This window comes from Notolabrus celidotus, chromosome 9 (genome assembly GCF_009762535.1).
Source record: "Notolabrus celidotus isolate fNotCel1 chromosome 9, fNotCel1.pri, whole genome shotgun sequence".
NCBI lineage: Eukaryota > Metazoa > Chordata > Actinopteri > Labriformes > Labridae > Notolabrus > Notolabrus celidotus.
The window spans coordinates 5,017,028-5,041,010 of record NC_048280.1 but is presented as its reverse complement, the minus strand read 5'-3'; the positions used below and the strand labels follow the sequence as shown (position 1 = coordinate 5,041,010).

The following is a 23,983-nucleotide window of genomic DNA, read 5'->3' as shown; positions in this document are numbered from 1 at the left end:
GATACTAAGAAGTGTCTAAAAAGCTAATTTCTCATCTGCCACTCTTCAAAATGATGAAAACACACAGATCGTCATCTTGGACTCATTTCCTTTTATTGAGAGACTTCAGTGTTTCAAGCAGAGGTTGTTCACAGTGTAAAAGGCATCGGCTTTGGTTGCATAGAGGTTTTGTATTTGGTCCTTCACACACATTGAATGTATGTTCATTCTAATTAAGGCACAACTGGAGGTAAACAGAGCAGGAGCAGTCTTCAGGTGTTGTTTATTTTAGTGCATTTGTTTGTGTGTTTGGCACATATTTGGTCTCTTTTTGAGGGAATGTGTGCGTTTGTGTGTGTAAATGAGCTTATCAGTCACAGTTCTCAAGTTTCCACCGAACCGTCCTCTCGCTATGATCCTTCGGCTTTCTACAAAGAGATCATGAGCATTGCCGGTTTGGCTTTAAAACCCTGCGACTCCAAATGTGGTCAGATTGAGGATTTCACCGAGAATCAATCGTGATGTTTTTTTGGTCTCAAAGCACCTTTTCAAACTCCACAAGACATGATCATAAATACATCTGTATCAACTTCCTTATTTCCAGTAAGTGTTTGGAGCGGCAAGGCTTTTCTTCTCCTTGGCTGTGAGAGTGAGTCGGCGTGGTCTCTCACTTCTTGGCGTGTTTTTGGCAGATGGCGACGTACTCCAGGACATCCTCGGGGGAGCCCATCGCAACAGGCGCCCGCTGATGGATGCTGTCAGGCTGGATGTCCAGGATGGTCTCGAGGCCTGTGGATGCCATGCCGCCCGCCTGCTCGATGATGAAGGCCATGGGGTTGCCTTCATACAGCAGCCTCAGCTTTAAGAAAAGAGACAGAGTTTAGTTCCTATAGTGTAAATACGATTACAGTTCAAGCCGCTGCCTTCGGTCAACAAACCCTACAGGATGAAGAAGGTAAAGAACAGCTTGATGACTTCTTGTCTTAAAACAAATGTCAGTGAATGCTAAAGGTAACATGCACATTCTAATTAAATGCATCACAAGCTTTGCGGTCGACAAGTCAAAGAGGCAACCTCTTAAGTTTCAGTCTTTCACCATCAGCCACAGTTCAAACTGGTAGTGTTCACTCTTAAAATCCACAGTTTGAGGATTCGTCTGTACTTTGGTTCACTGCATTATGAAAGCACTCGTTGCATCCGTCACTTCTCATTGGCGCTACAAGTCAGCTGCTTTCTACCTTCTTCAAACGGTGACAACATGTCGGCGTAGTCTTGTAAGAGTGAACGAACGGATGTGGAGGGTGAAGACACAACATTGTGACACTTTCTCTGGTAGGGTTCTTTGTTACAATTAGCAGTACATAATCTGTTATATATATTTAGAAAGATTGCTTAAAGTATCAATACTCAAAACAAAACCTAAGATTAACAAACTAACAATCAAATGATGAAGTGACTTTCAGATTTGTTTGAATCATTTCTTATGAAAGAGAAGTCAGGATTCTATGTGATATGGACGGGCTGGACTCCAGCGGCAACAGCTACTACTACTCGGCTCATCACCATCACCGCTCCCTCTCTCTCTTATTCTCCTCTATCCCTCTTTCCAGACCCAACTCGATCGAGGCAGATGGCTGTCTAACATGAGTCTGGTCCTGCTGGAGGTTTCTGCCTGTTAAAAGGAAGTTTGTCCTTGTCACTGTAACTTGCTAAATACTGCGAGGTGCAATGCTCATGGTGGATTAAGGTGGGGTAAGACTGAGTCTTATCCTGTCTTGTTGTTGGGTCTCTGTTCATAATTTAACATAGAGTACGGTCTTGACCTCCTATGTTTGTGAAAGCATCTTGAGATAACGTTTGTTGTGATTTGGCGCTATACAAACAAAGATTGATTGATTGATTGATTGGTTCTCTTCCTCCAGCTTTTAAAATGTGAATATTACCAGGTTTTTATCCTCCTTTGGACAACTCACTGAATATCTGTGACATTGCAAGACGTCAAGTGAGGCTTTGGGAAACAGTGACCCACATAATTTACTTTAAAGCTCCTGTGAGGAACTTTTAGTTGGTCTTGATTTTGGCGCCCCCTGTGGACAAAGTAGTACTTCATCTCTCCTTGCTGATCTTGTCTTGTACACATTTAAATCTCATTCTGCTTTCTTTCTTTTGACTCTAATGCATCACTCCTTGTGAATATTGCTGTGACACCTACCCTCTTACAACAGTTTTATACATTAAAAAATACATTTATGGAAACAGTCTTTATGCTGATAGACTTGTTGACACTTGTAGGTTGAAAAGAGTCAGTTTCAAATCCAGCTAAAACTTCCTCACTGGAGCTTTAAAGCACAAATCCAAGCAGATGGCCTTCTGGTTAGAGCGCCACATAAGCACCCCAACTCGGTCTCAGCAGATGTGTGTCTAACATGAGTCTGGTTCTGCTGGAGGTTTCTGCCTGTTAAAGGAAGTCTGTCCTTGCCGTTGTAACTTGCTAAATGCTGCAAAGTGCTCTGCTCATGGTGGATTAAGATGAGATCAGACTGAGTCCTGTCTGGAAGATGGGACTGGATCTTATCCTGTCTTGATGTTGGATTAATAGAACATAGAGTACGGTCTAGACTTGCTCTGTTTGTAAAGAGTCTTCAGATAACGTTTGTTTTGATTTGGCGCCATGTAAATAAGGCGCTATTGGCTGTATTACAACACATACTATTATTGCAGAATTACAGTGGTGTCTTATATTAAATCAAATATCTTCATCTGGACCGCTCAGCTGTTTAAGATGTGCATAAACCACAGGAAGCAGAACCAATCAGGCTGCTTAAAATAGCGTGAGGTTCCTGTCTGTACATGAAATCGTTCAATTCACTTAAAAAAAACAAAGATGGAGCAAACGTTTCATTATAAGTGTGGGAGTAGGAGAAAGCAGCAATGAGATCTTACCTTTCCTTTGGGGCTCTTCACATTTCCAGGGTATAAAAAGATGCCTCCATACATCAGCGTTCTGTGGACGTCTGCCACCATGGAACCAATGTAACGGGCGTTGTAGGGCTCAGTGCCATCCTATGGTCATTCAAAATAATGCATCAGTACACCTTGGTCTCCATTTAATTATCTCATCATAAACTACATGTACAATTTCCTGATAAATACTGCTATCTTTATTTAACATGTGGTTTAGTTTATGTCCACTGTCCCTGATTTAAAAAATACAAACAGATCCCGCCTACTTCCTGTGCCAGAACAAACAGGACATAAACACAAGTTACATGAGATCCATTTCTTTTTTGTGTGTGTAAGGTGTTAGTGTTTAAATACTGACTCCACATGTCCTGACAAGAGTGTTACCTGAGGGAACTTCTTCTTCTGCAGGTACTCTGTGACAGCAGGTTCAAAGTGTTTTGCATAACCTTCATTCAAGCTGTAGATCTTTCCCCGCTTCTTGATCTTCACGTCCCGATCGACCAGGATGAATTCACCGATCGCCTGATGAGCAAAGAGCAAACACAGTTACGACTGACCTCAGAGCTACAAGTCCTGTACTACATTAACAGGCTATTTGTTTGGGGTGACACGTAGAGGTTTCAAACGGGAGACAGGAATACAACTCACTGGGTCGAGCATGAAGCAGTTGACTCCATTGCCGGTGGAGAGCACCATCATGGTGGCGCTGCCGTACAGGGCGTAACCTGCTGCGACAAGGTTCCTGCCGGGCTGCAGGGCGTCCTTCTCACAGGGCTCATCGTCTGTGTTCTGAGGAGACACAGTGAAGAAATCATGATGAAGTCTCAGCTGTATTTAAGCTTCTTTATTATCTTTAGAAATTAAAAAAAGGAGTGACTAACCATGTCTGAGCTTATCAAGGTATCAGTCTTCTTTTTAATATTGCACATTCATATATACTCTACCAGTCAAAAGTTTGTTCACACCTTCTCATTAAATGTTTTTTATTTATTCCAATTATTTCCAACATTGTAGATTAATACTAAAGACATCAAATCTATGCAATAATCTGGTTTTGCCATAATCTGGATTACAACAGTAGTCAAATAGGGCTATCCATTGTGTACTAACCCTACCTCTGAACAACACAACTGATGGTCTCAAACACATTAAGAAGGCAAGTCATTCTACAAATGAACTCTTGTTCACAAGGCTCATGTTAATTAGAAACCATTCCAGGAGACCACTTCATGAAGCAGACTGAGAGAATACCAAGAGTGTGCAAAGCTGTCATGAAGGAAAAAGGGGGCTACTTTACAGAATCTAAAATATAAAACATATTCTGGTTTGTTTAACACTTTTTTTAGTAAATTAAATAATTCCATATATGCTCTTTCATAGTTTGAGGTCTTCAGTATTAATCTACAGTGTTTACAATAATTAAAATAAATACAAACCCTTGAATTAGAAGGTGTTTCCAAAGATAGTCTGTCATAGGTTTGGAGTTGATCAGACCTTTGATGGAGGGATCATTATAATTCCTTATATGTAGGGTACTGTTCTATATCTGTGTAACACTTCAGGTATGAATCTTTCAAATTAAAACTCAACTTCACATCTGTGGACAAGCATTTAAGAAAGACACTACTCCTGTGTTTGTACCTTCTTGTAAATGGAAAAGATGGTACCGATGGAGACGAGACAGTCGATGTTGGAGGAGCCGTCCAAAGGATCGAAGCACACGATGTATTTACCCTGAAGGAAGAAGGAAGAGTGACAGAAATAACCGATGATGCAATGTCTGTTGTTAGACAGGCCCTGTGGACTTTCCTTGTATACAAACAAGTTATGCTAATTAGTCTTACTCTCTACGATGCTTTGTGAAATTCTGACACGTGTGCTCTTTAAATTCGTCGCCCTGTCATTAGCCTTTCATACTTTGCACACAACTTCCTGCAAACTGTACATCCTCGTGGGTGACTGCTCATTCAAAAATCTGTGTTTAAAATTCAAGAGGGAACCTTAATCTGTATCTACAAGTGAGATTTGTCACAGAACAGTAATCTAATACAATCATTTGGACAGGAACTAAAACCCGCCCCTCTTTTGGCTGAACCAGTTATGCGAGGAAAGATCCCATGAGGAAAAAAATCCAAATAAAAGACGTTTAAATGAACCCAGAGGAAACTGGATGATCCTGTTTGAGTGGGTCCCACACCACAGATAAGGTCTTGAATAAATGAATGAAGGATTTCTCTCACCTATAACGTTTGCCTTCTTCATGCAGCTTTACTTTCATCAACAAAATCAAAGCAGATCTGCTCTCCACTCACCCTCATGTCTGGCTCGATGATGATGGCGTTTTCATTCTCCTCGGACACCAGCACACAGGAGGTGAAGGACGATTTGATCATGTTGATGACCAGATCATTGGAGAGAATGTCGAGCTTCTTCACCTGGTCACCCGTCACGTTGGTGCTGCCAGCAATGCCATAACTGATGAGACAGAAGAAGATAAAGAAGTGGAAGAGTCAGGGTTAAAACTGAAAGGGGAAGATCACAAGCACTCTACTTTTGAGGCTGATGTGTTTGAGATCAGCTTCTCTAACATCTCTACTTCATTGTCTTCTCTTAAAACATATCAAACACACTATTTTTAAAATTTAAGATAAGTTTGATTGAAAGAAAATCTCGATCACTTCATTCTTCTGTTGAGGTGAGGGAAAAAAATGCAACTGATGCATGACTCTGCATTTCCTCACAGAGCCGAGGTGATTAAGCAAAGTATTTCATCAACCACTGAAGTGAATCAGAGTCTGTCTCAGAAGCCACAAAAGATTAGCACAGGTAAAAGATTTACATTTTGAGATCATAGGTCTATTTTTGAAATTAATACTCTAGTTTAGTGACCTGTATGTTGCCTTTGTGAAACATTAAGAAGAGAAAAGTCAACGTGTTATATAGATTATGATGTCAAATATGTCCCTTATTTATTTATTTATTTATTTTACTTTATTTTTATTCATTTTCCATTTTAGAAAACCGTTATAGTACAGTACATGAACATACATAAACATTTTCAGGGGCATTTCTAGTACATGAGTCCTTCTCTTAGTCACTTCAAGACAGACCAGGTACTTATTGTTCTCACTCTCCATGTATGTGGTCCATTTTCTCCAGTTCTTGTTGTGGGTATGTCCTCTGAGCTTAAGTTGGTATGTCAGCTTTTCCATTATATAGATATCCTGAATGATTTCAAACCAGTGCTCTTTCTTCGGGGGTTCTGCTTTGTACCAGTTTCTGGTGATAGCTTTTTTTACTGGCTGTGAGTGAAATTTTAATCAGATACCTGTCCTTTCCTTGAACAGAGGGGTAGTATTAGATGAGTTTTAACTTCTTCCTTTTCGCACATGTAAAATAAATTGTTTCACTTCTTGCTAATATTGTTTTTGTTTCTTTTGTATAACTGTTTCTTTTTTTTCTTGTATGTTTGTATAACTCTTTCTTCTTTTCTACTTATATGCTTTTATTTTGTATTTTTACTTTTACATGTTTGAAATAAAGTCATCAAATCAAATCAAATCAAATCAAATCAAACAGTCTCTTCAATGTTTCCCAAGTACATGAAAGCACAACCCTTTGGAATCTCATAACCTGTAATGTCATCTATAGTCCTATTTGCAACATTCCAGAAGGGTTTTTATCTTAGAGCAGTTCCAGTAAACATGTGTGTCCTCCAGCATGCCTGGGGTGTTTGTAGCTGCCTGCTCTTCATCTGGGGTGTTATAAAAAGCAAAGATGTCCCTTATTATTCACAAATAAAATAAAGGAAAGTAACCCAAATTCAAGCTGAGAGGAGCTGGGCCCTGGCTGAAACGCTGCAGGAAATAAGCTTCTGAAAATAACTTGTTTTGATAGTAAATCTATGAAAAGTGGGCGTGTTGGTCCCAGGTATGCGCTTCCTGATTGGAGCAAAAGGAGCTATTATGTCCTGCTCTGTCAGTGCCAGCGTGGATGAATGTGACTAAAGCAGCTATAGCAAAGCACTGAATAAAGTTTCACTCATGCATTAGTACTCCCAGTTAATAAAAGGACATGTCATCATACTCAGTGTACTCACAGGTGGGCGATGCCAGCTTTGCGCACAGCGCACGAGATGGCTTTCACAGCCGTGCACAGCGAGTTCAGCAACGTTGTCAGCTCCCCGGTGCCTTTCGCCTTCCTGCCCTCCTCCACAACGAACCGGGTGATGGTGACCACGTTGGTGTCAAAAGCTCCACGATCGGACATGTTGGCGGATGGTTTCCAGCAGCCTGAGAGTGGGAGTCTGGAGGAAACGCTGCAGGACTTAAATGCTCTGTAACGCGGAACTCGGTGGAGGGAGTGTTGACACAAGGGCCAATCCAGAGCTGCAGGAGAGGTGTGGCCCCGCTGGAAACACGAGCCGCTCTGTATACGCTGACCTGGGTGGTGATGAAATGATACATGTACCAATAGAGGGATGTGAACAGAATAATAGAGGCTGTGCATGCCGGGCTGCAAAGGGGGGGGTTGCGCAAAACCGGCCGTGTACTGTAACAACAGGTTTGTATACAATAGAGAGAAGTTTCACAAGTTGGATTCTGATAAAGGGAAATCTTAGACTTCCTGAACTTTACAGCTTTTGTGATTTCTTGTCCTAGACTATCTATCTATCTATCTATCTATCTATCTATCTATCTATCTATCTATCTATCTATCTATCTATCTATCTATCTATCTATCTAGTTAGTTAGTTAGTTAGTTAGTCATCTTGTTGGCTTGTTAGTTAGCTATTTCTTTATTTGGTATTTTATTAAATTAATTATTAATTATTTAGTATTTTAAGTAATTTAGTTAGTTATTTATTAAGTTATTTACTTATGTTTTAGTTTTTATTTTGTATTCTATCTATCTATCTATCTATCTATCTATCTATCTATCTATCTATCTATCTATCTATCTATCTATCTGTCTATCTATCTATCTATCTATCCATCCATCCATCCATCTATAAAGTAAAATATAGGAATAAATAAATAATAAATAAAGGAGTATCTTATCTTATCTTATCTATCTATCTATCTATCTATCTATCTATCTATCTATCTATCTATCTATCTATCTATCTATCTATCTATCTATCTATCTATCTATCTATCTGTATATCTATCTATTTAGTTAGTTAGTCATCTTGTTGGCTTATTAGTTAGCTATTTATTTATTTAGTATTTTAAGTAATTTAGTTAGTTATTTATTAAGTTATTTACTTATGTTTTTGTTTTTATTTTGTATTCTATCTATCTATCCATCCATCCATCCATCCATCCATCTATCTATCTATCTATCTATCTATCTATCTATCTATCTATCTATCTATCTATCTATCTATCTATCTATCTATCTATCTATCTATCTAAGCTACATATCAATATATATGTATATATATATATATTTTTTTTTTTTTACAATTTCTCCAAATATAACTGCACAATATTAACCTTCAGACTGTCCACCTCTGTAAACAAGATTATTTGAAGCCTTGTGACTTTTTCCAGAAAGGTATTCTGAATGTTTGTTTATTTATTCAGACAATTTTAGTTCTCTTATTTCAGGTATAACTAAACAAAAGAAAAGTGTAGTAGAAAACACATTTTATTTCAGGCCCATTATGGCCCCCCGCCCCACTTGGGCCCCAGGTAGTCAGTCCCACTTTTCCTCCCACTAAGACGCCCCTCTATCTATCTATCTATCTATCTATCTATCTATCTATCTATCTATCTATCTATCTATCTATCTATCTATCTATCTATCTATCTATCTATCTATCTTAGTTTCAGATAGAGCTTCAATCCTTCAGGGAGGTCTTAACAGGCCTTATAGAGAGGCGGAATGTGTTTTCTCCAAGCAGCAGCCTCTGGTCTCAAAATATGAAGCCCATGCAGAAGTGTTATAAACTGCAGTTCATCGAGCGTCCACTTGAGGCTGGCTGCAGAAACACTAGAAACCACATACACACCCATTCTTTACAGCAGAAATAAACATGTTTACAGCCTGGTACAAAAAACGGCTTTGGTCTATGTGGCTAATTTCTCTATCGGCACTAGGGGGTGAATTTTTTTTAAACGTGAAGCTTCAGAAGATATTAAGATTATGAGTTTTTGCCCAAATAAGGACATGACTGACTTGATTGACAGGTGGGAACACATAGCTGTTGGCTAGGAGGCTCAAACCCCTCCTCTTTACATCACACTCTGCCTGGTTGAGTTCAACATTTCCAATATGGCTCCTGCCGACAATTGGCTTCAAAACAGAGCTTCAGGAACAGATGGGTGACGTCACGGATACTATGTCCATTATTTATACAGTCTATGGCTTTCTCTCAATATGGGGTCAACGACCTTGACTGGCCTTCACATTGAGGACTCACCTGAACCTCACTGAACACCTGTGGGATGAACTGACACCAAAATCTTGTGGGGCCAAAAGGGCTTACCATGTTCAAACAATTACTTTACTTAAAGCTCCTGTGAGGAATTCTTGGTTTGTATTGATTTTGGCGCCCCCTGTGGACAAATATGGTACTTCATCTATCCTTGCTGATCTTGTCCTGTATAAATTTAAGCTTTGTTCTCTGATGGAAAATCTCATCCAGCCTTCTTTCTTTTAACTGTAGTGTATGACTTACTGTGAATCTTCAGTGTGGAAAATGCAAGTTTGGAGTAGATTGCATCCTCTGACACCTTCCCCCTATAATAATTTCATTCTTAAAACATAACTATATGGACAGTCTTTATGCTGATAGTCTTGTTGGCTTTTGTAGGTCAGAAAGAGATATAAAAATAGTATTTTCAGTCAGTTTTAAAACCAGCTAAAACTTCCTCACAGGAGCTTTAAGGTAATTTAATCTGTCATATAACTGTGTGTTCATCCATCTTTCCATTTGGCCCGTCTTTTTACTCATTCATCAATTTAAAAACAAACCTTAATATTGTATGGAGGCTAAACACAACCTATCAACCATGGTTTATTCGTTAAAGCCTATAGAACAAGCCCTTAACTTTTAACAGTAACACAACATCAGTCTTTCAGTCTAGTTACATTAAAGTATGTGTTCCCATAAGGGTAAGATAAACCCACTGTATTATAACGTCTTGCTTTCTTTTAATAAGTTGGTTTAGATGTATTCAATTGTTCAAGGTTTCCAGTTTGCCACATTAACACAACATTACCTAATCATAGCAAGCTTTTTGGCTTCTAAATATTCTCAATAGTTGTATTTTTCTTGTCAAACTGGAAGACGGCTACTCAGAACTCAAGTAAAAACAGCTTCATAATTCTCTAATCTGGGTAAAAAGATATCAGTAAAGCTTAAACTTAATCCTGTATAATACAATAAAGATAATGTGTATTATTCACCTGAGTTTGAGAATATTTATGTTGTTAAATCAAAGAAAAGGTGAATAACGAAGGCTTGTAAGGACGTATGGCTAGGTCAGTTATAGAAATAGAAATACTAAAGTGATAAAGGCAGAAATATTATGCCTTCAAATTGTTCCAAAGCAGATTTGTTTAGTCACAACCTTTACTAACATGCTTAACTTCTCACTGAGGTGTTGCATTTCATCTGACAGTTTTAATTGTTTTTGCTGTGTTGACAGATTGCCACAAGATGGCGACCTTACCCAGTCGAACCTATTTGAGACGAGCACTGTTCCAAACACTGTACTGAAGTTTGTTTTTGGTAGCAATGAATTATAATAAATCTACCTCACAGCCTCTTGGATAACTTTGCATTTATGTAATCAGCAATAAAGATCCATCACCCTTCAGCTCTAAAAAGCTAACTGTAATTAGTACACTTCATGTACTTCTTCAAAATAAGGACTTAAAATCAATGATTGGACGAGCCAGAACTTTCTTCAGTTAAACAAAGAAAAAACTGAAATGATTGTTTTTGGAGGAAGAAAGGTTAAAGGTTACTGCTCAGCTCCAATCTGCACAGATGAAATGTTCAAACCAAGCCAGAAACCTTGGTGTAGTCTTAGACTCAGACCTTAATTTCAGCAGCCACTTCAGCAGCCACATTACAAAGTCCGCCTACTATCACCTTAAGAATATATCAAGGATTAAAGGACTTATGTCTCAGCAGGATGCAGAAAAACTCATCCATGCATTTATCTTTAGCAGACTAGACTACTGTAACAGGGTCTTTACAGGACTCCCTAAAAAGTCCATCAGATGGCTGCAGCTCATACAGAATGCTGCTGCTCGAGTCCTAACAAGGACCAAAAAAGTAGACCACATCACTCCAGTTCTTAGATCCCTACACTGGCTTCCTGTCGGTCAGAGAATAGACTTTAAAATCCTGCTGATGGTTTATAAAGCACTGAATGGTTGAGGCCCAAAATACATTGCTGATCTGCTGCTACTTTATGAACCACCTCGATCTCTGAGGTCATCAGGTACTGGTCTGCTTTCAGTCCCTAGAGTCAGAACGAAACATGGTGAAGCCGCGTTTAGTCATTATGCACCACATATCTGGAACACACTCCCTGAAAGCTGCAGGTCTGCTCCAACTCTCACCTCTTTTAAATCAAAGATTAAGACTTTTTTATTTGCCTCTGCCTTCCTATCTTAGCTCATTTTAACTCACTTTAAATTAAAATTTTAATGTAATTTTTAATATATTTCTAATTTTCCTTTTCTTTTCTGTTCTATCATATTTGTCATTTTCATTGTGTTCTTTTATGCTTGTCTGAATGTCTCCAATGCTTTTAATGTTTTAATGTAAAGCACATTGAGTTGCCCTCGTGTATGAAATGCGCTATACAAATAAAGCTGCCTTGCCTTGCCTTAAAAACATTGCTGATGTTTTAGAGCATTTATTTGCAAGCAACCAAAAATCTTTCAGAGAACTTTGACAGTACTTTTAAATGTATTGTCTGTAAACTCTCTCTTTGAACATTTTTGCAGAATGTATTTTCTTATAGAGCTATTTAATGTTAATCCAGAAGATGAAAAAGTATAGTTGGTATACAGTCATGTGCAGATGTATGAGGTATGAGCACTGTTTCACATCATAAAAACATTCCTCTTTCATGCTGCTTACACTGCTCAATAATGGATGCAAACCCATTTTTAAACCTTAGTTTTTATTTCTGTAACTACCAACTTTTTTAAATTTCTCCTAACAAACTTAATTTTACTTTCTTTCTTTCTCGATCTTTTATTTTAAAATATTTAATGTTTTCATGCTTATGTTTGTTTAATGTCATATTTTAAATTGGGTATTTTCTGACAAAGTTTTGGAGTTATGGAATGAACCTGATATTGGATCTACAATTAAATGTTGGGCATACGGGCACCCTGTGAGGGGGGAGCCAAGAGGTCTGAGCCAGCTTCGGGCTGCGACTCGACACAGAAAAGATTCAATGTGTGAGTCTTAATCCTTGGGAAGAAGTTCTGGTTCATTTTGGTTAAGACAAGACCAGTTGTGATTCTATGTCCGGCGGGACAGTGAGACTCTGCAGGTTATGGACTTCAGAGCAGCGAAGGGGGTTGATTATTTATAATAATCCCTCCTAATTTAAATAGATAATTAGACCCAACACTATTTACTATGTACGTTTAGTTACATAAGTATATATATATATATATATATATATATATAGAGAGAGAGAGAGAGAGAGAGAGAGAGAGAGAGAGAGAGAGAGAGAGAGAGAGAGATTTTCACGATATTGTCTGTTTTGTTGAATTAGTACTTTCCGATATTTTGCAATGGAAAAATCAGTCAATCTTTATTTATATATTACAAGTCACAGCAAACATTATCTGTTAACGGGTCTGACTCTGGACCATAGTCTGTTCTATTATTAACAAAGACCCAACATCAAGACAGGATAGGATCCAGTCCCATCTTACAGACAGGACTCAGTCTGATCTCATCTTAATCCACCATGAGCAGAGCACTTTGCAGCATTTAGCAAGTTACAGTGGCAAGGACAAACTTCCTTTAACAGGCAGAAACCTCCAGCAGGACCAGACTCATGTTAGACACACATCTGCTGAGACCGGGTTGGAGAGAGTGATAGAGGAGAGAGAGAGAGAGAGAGAGAGAGAGAGAGAGAGAGAGAGAGAGAGAGAGAGAGAGAGAGAGAGAGAGAGAGAGAGAGAGAGAGAGAGAGAGAGAGTAGATCCAACATAAAAGGCTGCATATAAAATGTTAATGTTTGAAGTGTTTGCTGTATGTTTCTGTTGATTGTTACTGTTCTGGTTTTTGTTTTTTAAATCTATAAAGTGCTTTGAATTGCTCTATGTATGAATGGTGCTTTATAAATAAACTTGCCTTGCTTTGCCTTGCCCATTCCTACCAACTGCACCTTTAACTGTTGGTGTTATTCTCACTAAGTCTAAAGAGTAGCTCACTTGGATTAACTATCATGCAGCCTACTCGTTTTTAAGCTCACATTAAGTCTCTTCTGAAGCAGAACAACTCAAACTCTTCATCCTGAAGACTACAAAGTCCATAAACTAGCAGTCCTGCCCCCCCTGTAGCTGGAAAGTAGGTCGACCTTTCAGCAGGTAAGCTCACTACACCTGCAGCCACCGCCTGACCTTCATATGAGCACTGAGGGCTCATTTGGGCACCTACTGCGCATGCCCGCGGGTTTAACGACGTGCTGCTGAGGCGGACAAGTACAAAGAGGCTGCTGGTGTTTCAGACGGGACGTGTCGTGTGTGTGCTGCGGGGCGAAAGTAGAGTTTTGAGTTGAATTTCCACCTTATCCGGACCATTTAACCTTTCAGACTTCCACACCAGAGATAACTGATTGATATAACCGAGGGGAGAAGTTGCATTCAAGTACAAAAACAGCTTTGGAGACACTCGAGTCTGGTAAGTTCAACGCTTTACCCTGTCTTGAAACTTTGTTGCAAATGCAAAGGATGTGATATTGTAACTCTGTTTGAAGTTTTCAAGTCTTTAAAGATGTATGTGTGTATTTGTTTGCATGCACGAGCTGTTGGTTGCACACGCCTTTTGAGTGCAAATGCGCATCTGAAGCGTGTTCTAGGTCAGGTGGTGCTGCAGAGACGCAGACCAGACAATCCCATGAAGCGCTGCTGGTTAAGTAGGATTATGTTTAAAGTCATATGGTGTTTTCTTGGATCTTCTTAGGTTGTAGTAATCTGCTAGGTTTGTTTTTTTTCATCACCCCCCGACCTAATAAAGCTTGTTCACGCCGGACAGGTGGCATTGGAAGAAAGAGGTGGAAGTGTCTCACATGGTGCAGTGGTAGTCTATGGGCTGAACTTTGATCTCCCAGTGCAGGGAAATGGCGAAGGAAGCATGTTAATTCATCAAGATTTAACTTGTGAGCATGCATGGGTGGCTTCTTTCTGTGTAAATGATGTTGCCTGGAAATTTGAAAATACTGAGACAGGGTTCCTACACTTCCTGGAAAAACTGGAAAACCTGGAAAACACCTGGAAAATGGGAGAAAAAGTAAAATGTCCTGGAAAATCCCAGATTGTCCTGGAAAATTATTCCAACATGACTGTGTTGGTTAAAAAAAACACATCCCCATTCAACATTTGTGGCCATTTTTGTCATTCAGATCTATTTAGGTCAATTTATGCACTGATCCTCTGATTATTTTTATTCTTTATTTCAGTAAGGCAGCTTCCAGATTCCTTTCTATTTTGTTTTTTACTTAGCTAATTTTATAATTTTTGAGAAAAGAGACAGCTGAGATGAGAGTTGCCCATCATTGTTACTTGGTTGCACTAATAAAGTGAAGTGCTGTACATCTGTGGTTGCATTATTCTATAATCAATTTGCCATAATTTTTTAAGTATGTAAGAGATGATTTTATTGATAGCCATAGACTGCATGTCTTCAATGTAGACTTCCACTGAGAGGAACATATTAGACTATTTAGGAACTAAATTTAGACTGTCATACCAGCTTGATCATTACTGAAAATGCCCTGGAAATGTCCTGGAAAATGATGTCTGGAAAAGAGTGGGAACCCTCTGAGACATCTAGTAAACAGCATGACCTAAGTTGACTCATCTTTGCCATGGATTAAACAGCTTCAACCACTTTCCACCACAGTCAAAAACACCTTACTCAACTACCTGAAAGAGCAGCTTCTGTCTTTTTCCATGCTTAACTCTCAACAAAAGTGTCTTCACGGCTATTGAAAAGGTCTATAATCAACTATAAAATGTAGCATTCAGTCTCAAACTCACTCTAATATAATAATAATACTAATTTTACTTGTAGAGCACCTTTGAAAACCAGGTTACAAAGTGCTTTGCATGGGCAGTAAAATAAAACAGGCAGATCATAAAAACATAAGTCAAGATAAAGAAATAAAACATATTTTAAAAGACATACAATTCCCTTAAAATAACTCTAAAGGAATAAAATTATTTTAAAATGTGTTTCTTATGATGGTTAAAATAAAATAAAGTCAAATAAAATTCAGATAAAATCTGGGAAGGCTCTGCGATAAGAGTATGTTTTGAGAAGGGATTTAAAAGAGCTCACTGACTCAGCAGACCTGATCTCCTCGGGCAGAAGGTTCCAGAGTGTGAATTTTCTGGTTCTGGTTAAAACCCTGGCAGCTGAGTTCTGTACAGTCTGGAGACGATCAAGGGATTTGTTGTGCGGGCTGCTAAAAAGACTGTTACAATAGTCCAGGCGTGATGAGATAAAAGCATGTAAAATCTACAGAACTTCTCCTTCCCCTCCTCCTGATTTTGCACGCCACAACCTATTTTTTGTAGTTTTTGCAGCTGATTCAGGCAGGTGAAAGCCCTGCATAAGCTCGCAGTCAGGAGCTAAGGGGTCATAGACCTGGATGGTGGTCTTCTTTTGTATCTGGATCAAATAGAGGGCTCTTTATCGCCGGCTGGGCTCAGAAGCTTTTCTACTTTTCTACTTTTCTTTAAAAGATAAAGCATTAAAAGAGTCGATATGTCAAGAGGAAGAATATGAGCTCCAGGACCAAGGTTTAATGAAATTCTTTGGCTTCCAGTGTGGCACTTTTGGCACATCCTTGAATCCATTTTTCTACACTTGGGTATAACAAGAATAGAGATTATAAACAGTGCTTTCATCCGGGAGACCTTACAAAGCATTCCTCCAGACTTGAAAGAACCAACCATGGGATCATTTGTGCTGTCACTTTAAGGAAAACATATTTTGTTAGAAATCCTGTCATGTTTTTTTTCTTCATCTCTTCCAGTGGTAAACCAGATTTTATTCCAGATAATTGTTCCAGGAAATATTTAAATTCAATCCGATCCGTCACAGCACCAGATCTGATAGGATTCTATTCTAGTCAATGTGTTAACTTCCACTGGATCCACTCCGTTGCGTTCCAGCAGCGTATCTGATCCGGCAGGTCGGAGCCGTCCAGATCAGACACGCAAGACTTCTATATTTGCCGGATGCAGGAGCACGACGCATCAATCTCAACAGAGTAGATGGAGCGGGACAGGAAGTCAGGTTTCACCAAAACCAAATGAAAACATCCAGTTAATTTTAAATAAAACTCTGTAGATTGTATTTCACTTAACTACAACAACAAGCCGTCATGATGAGCGGAGCCAGGCCTGGAGTCAACAGGTCAGAGGTTTTCAGAGGACCAGAAAGACAACATGGATGAGGAGAGAAGTCGGATTATTGTTGATTCAGTAAATACCACAGGAAAACCTCGGCCACATGACTCCAGCTGCCTGGCGGTCCTGCTCCGTGCTCCGTTCTGAAAACACAACCGGTGGGTGTTGACGGACAAGAGAACACAGAGACGGACCGGACACGAATCTGATGGAAGTCTGATGTAACACTGATTTAAAAGGCTGTAAGATATAGATGCCAAGACTTGTGTGGTGGTTTGCACATTTAAAAACTTATAGAAGTCATTAAACATACCAAACGTGTGTGTAACTTTAAGCTCAGTCCTACATCATGTGTTTAAAATGTAATCCACTGATTTAAGCCATGTAGTTAAGTCCAAACAGAGCCTAATTCTTTACACATAACTGAACTAAACATGTAAACATACTTATTGTTACATGTGGGCAAGGTATTCAAAACAACCCTTAAGAAAAACATCAATTTCAAAGGCAGCACAAGCTAAAGGGCAAAAATACCCAATGGTCAAAAATAAGGAATACCATAGAGTTGGAGTGTCTCTCTTCTCGTCCTTGGAAGTTGAGCCAACAGGCTGTGTTTTGGAAACTGAAACCAGCAGCTTGGTCCTGTTTATGTTCTGCCACAATGTACAATACACAGCATACGGGACATTATGTCTTTGAGGTGTTGTCTGCCTGTTCATCTGTCAGGCTTGGATTGGCAACTTAAAAACAATAAGGTTTAGCTACATTTTGCAGACTAAGTGATTTCAATAAGTATACGTGTGACAGATCTTTTCTCATTCTTGGCTTTCAAATTGTTTTTTAAAATTTAGGAACCTTTGATTTTAGCAGAAAAAGAAAAGAAGAGTTGAAATGTGAGAATCCAACTGAGCATCCAAAGCAACAATAAGCATTCGTAACTATTTGAAAAGTTAGTTCAAAAGCTTGATGACTGCAAGGGTTGACTTAGAAAATGCTTAGTCATCCATGCATACAGTGAGCACGACATGCAACGCTAGCTGAGATGCTCTGATTTGTCCTACACAAATATGAAAGGAATGCTAAACAGATTGTCAGTTAGGGCCAACCAGCCGCAACAGATGGCTGTCTATGAATGAGCCCGGTCTTACTGAATGTTTCTGCCTGAAGTTTTTCTCTGCCTCTATTCCCAAGTCGACTCTTGTTGGATAAAGGTTTGACCTATCTAAACAGTGATGATTAAGAATTAGGGTCTAGACCTGCTCTGTATAGTTAACTAGGGCTATGCCACCATGGCAGATGGCTGGCTACATATGAGTCTCTTTCTGGCAGTGAATATTTCCCCCCCCCCAATGTTTCTGCTGCAAAATCCAATCTCTGTTGTAAAACAAAAAGTAAGGTGTAAGCTGATTTTTGATGAGTATGGTCAGCTAGGACCAACCAGACATGGCAGAGGACTGTCTGCTGTGAGTCTGGTTCTGCCCAAGGGTTCTGCCTGTTAAAAAAATAAGTTTTTCTCTACCTCTATTCCCAAGCCCTCTATGTTTGATCTATTAAATAGTATAACAACAAGTCAGGTCTATATCTGCTCTGTGGCATTAGGTAGTGCCATCTAGCGGTGGTAGAAGACTGTCTACAAATGAGTCTGGTGCTGCCCCTAGGTTTCTGCCAGTGAATACCCCCCCTCCCCCCCATTGTTTCTGTTGCCAAATCCAATCTCTATGGTAAAACAAAAAGTAAGGTGTAAGGAGACTCTTGATGAGTATGGTCAGCTAGGACCAACTAGACATGGCAGATGGCTGTCTGCTATGAGTCTGGTTCTGCCCAAGGGTTCTGCCTGTTAAAAAAAGAAGCTTTTCTCTACCTCTATTCCCAAGTCCTCTATTGGTGGATACGTGTTTGATCTATTGAATATTATAACAAAATGTCAGGTCTAGATCTGCTTGGTGGCATTAGGTAATGCAATCTTGCTGAGGTAGAAGACTGTCTACAAATTAGTCTGGTTCTGCCCCTAGGTTTCTGCCAGTGATTTTTTTCCCCCCTAATGTTTTGTTGCCGATCTCTGTTGTAAAACAAAAAGTAAGGCCTAAGCTGACTTTTGATGATCATGGTCAGATAGGACCAACCAGGCATGGCAGATGGCTGTCTACAATTTAGTCTGGTTCTGCCCCTAGGTATCTGCCAAAGATTTTAATGTTCTGTTGCTGATCTCTGTTGTAAAACCAAAGTAAGTTCCAAGCTGTTTTTTGATGAGTATGGTCAGCTAGGACCTACCAGCCATGGCAGATGGCTGTCTGCTATGAGTCTGGTTCTGCCCAAGGTTTCTGCCTGTTAAAAAAAAGTTTTTCTCTGCCTCTATTCCTAAGTCCTCTATTGGTGGATACATCTTTGATCTATTAAATAGTATAATAACATGTCAGGTCTATATCTACTGTGTGGCATTAGGTAGTGCCATCTAGCTGTGGTAGAAGACTGTCTACAAATGAGTCTGGTGCCGCCCCTAGGTTTCTGCCAGTGAATACCTCCCCCAATGTTTCTGTTGTCAAATCCAATCTCTGTTGTAAGACAAAAAGTAAGGTCTAAGCTGACTTTTGATGATCCTGGTCAGATAGGACCAACCAGCCATGGCAGATGGCTGTCTGCTATGAGTCTGGTCCTGCCCAAGGTTTCTGCCTGTTAAAGAGATTGATTTTCACAAGAATTGGGTGTTCTGGATTTGGGCTTTCAGTAGGCTTTGAGGCATTCAAATCTGTTTACATGAAGCATTCTCAACTTGATGTTTTTATACATAGAAGGCAAAATCTGTCTTTACCGCCTCTTAACAAAGTATTTATTTTAAGATATCTGCAAATATGTAGCACACTGGCAGCTCATGAGCCTTTTGTTTATCACACTGACGCTCACAGCTCATTCTGTAACAAGCTTAATTTTAAATCTGTACATCGTGCGTGTCCTCCAGCAGCACGCAGAGCCTCCCTCTAACACATAAGCAGGATCTGGTGGGAGCACAGCCTGGCGTTGGTTGGTACATCAGGCTTAGCTGAGCGCTCCGGGTCCCCACGTCGTCAGACTCGGTCATGCTGTGGACATATGGCAAGGGTCTCTCAATTAACACCTTGGTGAGACGACCCCTCTGTCCACATGATCAAAGCCGGGGCTCCTCTGCTCGGAAGTGTCACCCCCGACCTCCACCTCCTTGTGATTATGACTCCCATCCCTCCACTGTTTGTTCAGTGAAAATGACTTCCACTCCGCTTCCCTGTCTGAGCGGGTTTCATGTCAAATCTGGCCCAGATGAACAGTTTTGGTGTAGTCCTTCAGCGGCGTTTCTCTGTAATTTTAAGCAGAGGGAAACAGAGTTGTAATTTAGGCTTTGGTTAAACATCTGTGCGTGCTTCTTTCCCGTTTATGCTTCTCTTGCAGGTTTTGGTGCTTAAAATATAACATTTTTTTGCTGCTTTAGCTTAAAAGATAAGTTTTAGTTCCCCTCAGAACTCTGATACAAGATGTAGGTCAAATAAACCACTCAAAGTGGCTTCTGGGTTTGACTGTGGAGGTGAAGGGAGTTGTTACAGCTGTTCATGCCTCAGAGTGTGGGATGAAGACCTACATGAGCTCCAGGGTCTGCCCTGTTATTACCAGATCAAACCTACTTTAAGTGGTAGATCCACTTAAACTAAACAATTAGGTCTCCCCTGCAAAAACCAAGCCTCACTGAGAACCGTGAAAAAGTGCATTATCCAAAAGATATCATGTGCAAAACCTGTAAGAATAACCCTACAAGAACTGAAAGACAAGAAAAACAAACAAGACCAGCACACATTCATATAAAGAACTTTCTGAATTTAATAAAAACAACAACATTAAGAGTCTAGCAGCCGCCCGGTCAGCCACACATTGTTTGTAAACTTGTGTGGAAGTCATTATTGGAGTGATCAAAGGTCTGGCAGGACTTCTTGAAAATCTTTTTAAATTAGTACTTACTGGATTTAGGGGCTTAACAGAGTCTGAGATGGCCTCAGATGGATTGGAAAGCCTCTGTGTAGACTGGGACTGAGGGTGTAAAGATTATTAATGTGAGTGCTTCATTGTTACTCATACGAATCTGTAAGGGTTTTTGGTCCTATGTCAAAACATGTTTAGTCATTGTAATAAAAAGAAACTATAATGTTGGATTTAAAAGATGCTGTATGCCAACTTTAAACAAACACCTCCTTTACCCTTATTAAAAATATACTTTTATGTAGAGCTGGGCGATATGGAATAAGATGTTAACGATTTATAAATATGAAATCATTATTTTATTTACATTTAAAGGCAGATTTTGGCTCCTGAGTTGAAGAGTTGAAGTGAAAGTTGAAGACATCTTGTATCTGGATTTAGTTTTCTGATGAACTTCTTGAATCCATTATTTCTGACGGTGCTAACAGGAAACAGATCTTTTGTGTAAGATGAGATTTCTGTAGAGTTTTAGTTTGTAGATTCTTATTTTTCTCAGGTTGAGCTTTGTTGTAAAATTAAATCAAATTATGCAAATGAGATTAATCAAATTCTATACTTTGTATCAGTTTAGTAGAGTATTGTTTTGAGTTGTGCACTCCCCTTTAAGATTACTAATGGTTATCAATCAATCAATCTTTATTTGTATAGCGCCAAATCAGAACAAACGTTATCTCAAGACGCTTTTACAAACATAGGAGGTCTAGACCACTCTATGTTAAATTATGAACAGAGACCCAACTTCAAGACAGGGTAAGACTCAGTCTGACCCCACCTTAATCCATCATGAGCATTGCACATCGCATTATTTAGCTAGTTACAGTGGTGAGGAAAAACTTCCTTTTAACAGGCAGAAACCTCAGGCAGAACCAGACTCATGTTAGACAGCCATCATGCCTCGACCGAGTTTGGTCTGGAAAGACAGATAGAGGGGAGTAAGAGAGAGAAGTGATAGTGCAGAGTGATGTTGTTTCTGACTGTTCAGTGAATGCATCACGGTTATTCAGTGTTCAGTTGTCCTACGGTCGCTGTGGATATTAAACGTGTCAGAAATGCACAACAGAAGTTGTCTTCATGCTCTTCCTTCACCTACATCCTGAAAGTATATTTAATGAAGTGTATGAAGTTAAGAGTTAAAGCAGAGTCGACAGTGTTAATCTAACGACTCTGCTTTGAGCTGGTAGGTTTGTCTTCAGTGTCGTTGTCCCTCGTTTCAGTTGTGTTTACATTCGGCTCCAAACGTCTTTAAGCCCCGCCTACCTCTTACCCTGCGACATGATTGGCTGCTCAATGTTGTCTTCTTCTTCTGTCTAATGTTGGGTGGCAACCAAGCGGCAACCTCCGGTCTAAAAATATGAGTCAATGCGGAAGTGTTAAAAGCTGCAGTTCATCGAGGATCCGCTTGAGGCTGGCTCCGGAAGTACCCCCCCCCCCCCCCCCTTCCCAGCGGCTGGGGGGGTGTAGTAACAGGTTTAAATATATATTGATTTTTAGCGAATATTTATTAAATTTCTTTTTTTTTTTTTTTCAAGATTTGATTCTTATTGGCAAAACACCAACTTTACAGTACAGGTCCATTATTTCAAACTTCTTTTCATGTTTTAAACATAGTCATATGAACGCATATACACATACAACAAAATAAATTAATATTAATAATAATATATACATACATAAATTGAAATAATAAATATATATATTGTATATGCATACATACGCACACACATACACACATAAAAATAAAATTGATTTAAAAGATAACATTAAATGAAATAATTGTATTCATGTACTTCTAATGAGTAAACAGGTAAATAGCTCATTTATTAAATTTCCAATGAGAAGAATTATATCCTGATAATTATCATTTTTAGATTATCGCCCAGCCCTACTTTTAGGGATTTGCTTTTGTCTTGCTTGTAATATCCTTCATGATACACAGCTCCTGTATGAACACTGCACAGTATACAGGCGCTTGTTATAACATCTGGTGATGTGTCATAGTTTGCAATCTTTCAATGATGGCAGAATTGCTGTGTCATGATATTAGCGTTGTTGTGGGTCAAAGGGTTACCCTGTGATTTCCAGCCCTAGCTGATATTAGTCCAACTAATTAAAAAGGACCCTTAAAGTTATTCTAGGTGTGAAGCAGTGTAACTCAATAGCCCTACTCTCACTCTGCCCATAATGAAAAAGCTCTGCTGCTCCTTTGTGTCCAGAAATAGCTCGATGAGAGGAAGCTTTGTCTCCTTGATGATAGACTTGATAACCTCTTGTGGAGCTGAAGCCCCCGTCAGTGGCATCTGCCGGGGTCATGAACTGAGTTAATTGTCGGCCCTAAACGCGTCACAAACTGTCACTGTGAAGATCACAGGTTGTCCTCTTGAGATGGTTGCTTCACATGTTCTGTTTTTGTTGCCTGGATAGGGTTTCGTTGTAAGCCGAGTGATAATTGTATCGATAATTGTGGGGTGATTCATACCTTCGTGCTGCAGCTTGTGTGAGGTTTGTGTTCTGAGGAAAGTTGTGGCGGGGAATGATTGAGTGAAGGTATTTCTCAGTGGAGCTTGGATTAACTCCAGCTAAACCTTGAAGTGTGTTTCACAAAGATGTTTTGTTTCCTGGTATGTTAATCCCTTTCTTTCACTCATTTCTACGCTCGGTCATCATGTGCTCTTTATATTTGAGGCCATCAGTTGGGATTAGAGACTTTAAACATTTGAAAATTCAATCAATCAATCTTTATTTGTATAGCGCCAAATCCCAACAAATGTTATCTCAAGACGCTTTTACAAACACAGGAGGTCTGGACCACTCTGTTAAATTATGAACAGAGACCCAACACCAAGACAGGGTAAGACTCAGTCTGACCCCACCTTAATCCACCATGAGCATTGCACATCGCAGTATTTAGCTAGTTACAGTGGTGAGGAAAAACTTCCTTTTAACAGGCAGAAACCTCAGACAGAACCAGACTCATGTTAGACAGCCATCTGCCTCGACCGAGTTGGGTCTGGAAAGAGGGATAGAGGGGAGTAAGAGAGAGAGGTGATAGTGATGAGACGAGTAGTAGAAGCTGTTGCCGCTGGAGTCCAGCACGTCCGTATCAGCTGGAGTCCAGAACGTCCACAGCTGGAGGACGTCTACGGCAGCTCAGAGGAACCTACGAGACAATGGAGCTCAGGGACTCCAGAAAGGTCTATGGTTATTAACTTTAATGGGACAGGGAGAGTGAAAGTAAGTGATGACGGGGTTGGGGGGAAGGGTGTGAGATGGGATCCCAGTGTGTCAGTGTGTCAATTCCCCCGGCAGTCTAAGCTTATAGCAGCATAACTTAGAGCTGGTCCAAGCCTGATCCAGCTCTAACTATAAGCTTTATCAAAAAGGAAAGTTTGAAGCCTACTCTTAAAAGTAGAGA

General features: G+C 39.6%; 2 protein-coding genes across 2 annotated transcripts in view; one reads left to right on the top strand and one right to left on the bottom strand.

The window, feature by feature from the left end:
- Nucleotides 1-71: 71 nt before the first annotated feature.
- On the bottom strand, nucleotides 72-7,344 carry LOC117819337 (fructose-1,6-bisphosphatase 1-like). The gene is made up of 7 exons (XM_034692636.1): nucleotides 7,043-7,344; nucleotides 5,256-5,418; nucleotides 4,585-4,677; nucleotides 3,592-3,732; nucleotides 3,328-3,465; nucleotides 2,923-3,042; nucleotides 72-838 (listed from the first exon to the last, which is right to left on the bottom strand). The coding sequence occupies exons 1-7, from the start codon at nucleotides 7,210-7,212 to the stop codon at nucleotides 647-649; spliced, it is 1,017 nt and encodes a 338-aa protein (XP_034548527.1). The 5' UTR covers nucleotides 7,213-7,344; the 3' UTR covers nucleotides 72-646.
- Nucleotides 7,345-13,571: 6,227 nt separating this feature from the next.
- kank1a (KN motif and ankyrin repeat domains 1a) overlaps nucleotides 13,572-23,983 on the top strand; it is a 96,875-nt gene continuing 86,463 nt past the window's right edge. Inside the window, exon 1 of the mRNA XM_034691659.1 lies at nucleotides 13,572-13,837. The gene's annotated coding sequence lies outside the window, so the exon portion shown is untranslated. The remainder of the gene's footprint in view (nucleotides 13,838-23,983) is intronic.

Coding starts and splice junctions, on each gene's coding strand:
- LOC117819337 (XM_034692636.1), bottom strand. CDS start 7,212: ATGTCCGATCGTGGAGCTTTTGACACCAACGTGGTCACCATCACCCGG. Junction 5,419..7,042: donor AAAGCTGGCATCGCCCACCT/GTGAGTACACTG, acceptor CTGTCTCATCAG/TTATGGCATTGCTGGCAGCA. Junction 3,043..3,327: donor AGAAGAAGAAGTTCCCTCAG/GTAACACTCTTG, acceptor GAATGACCATAG/GATGGCACTGAGCCCTACAA.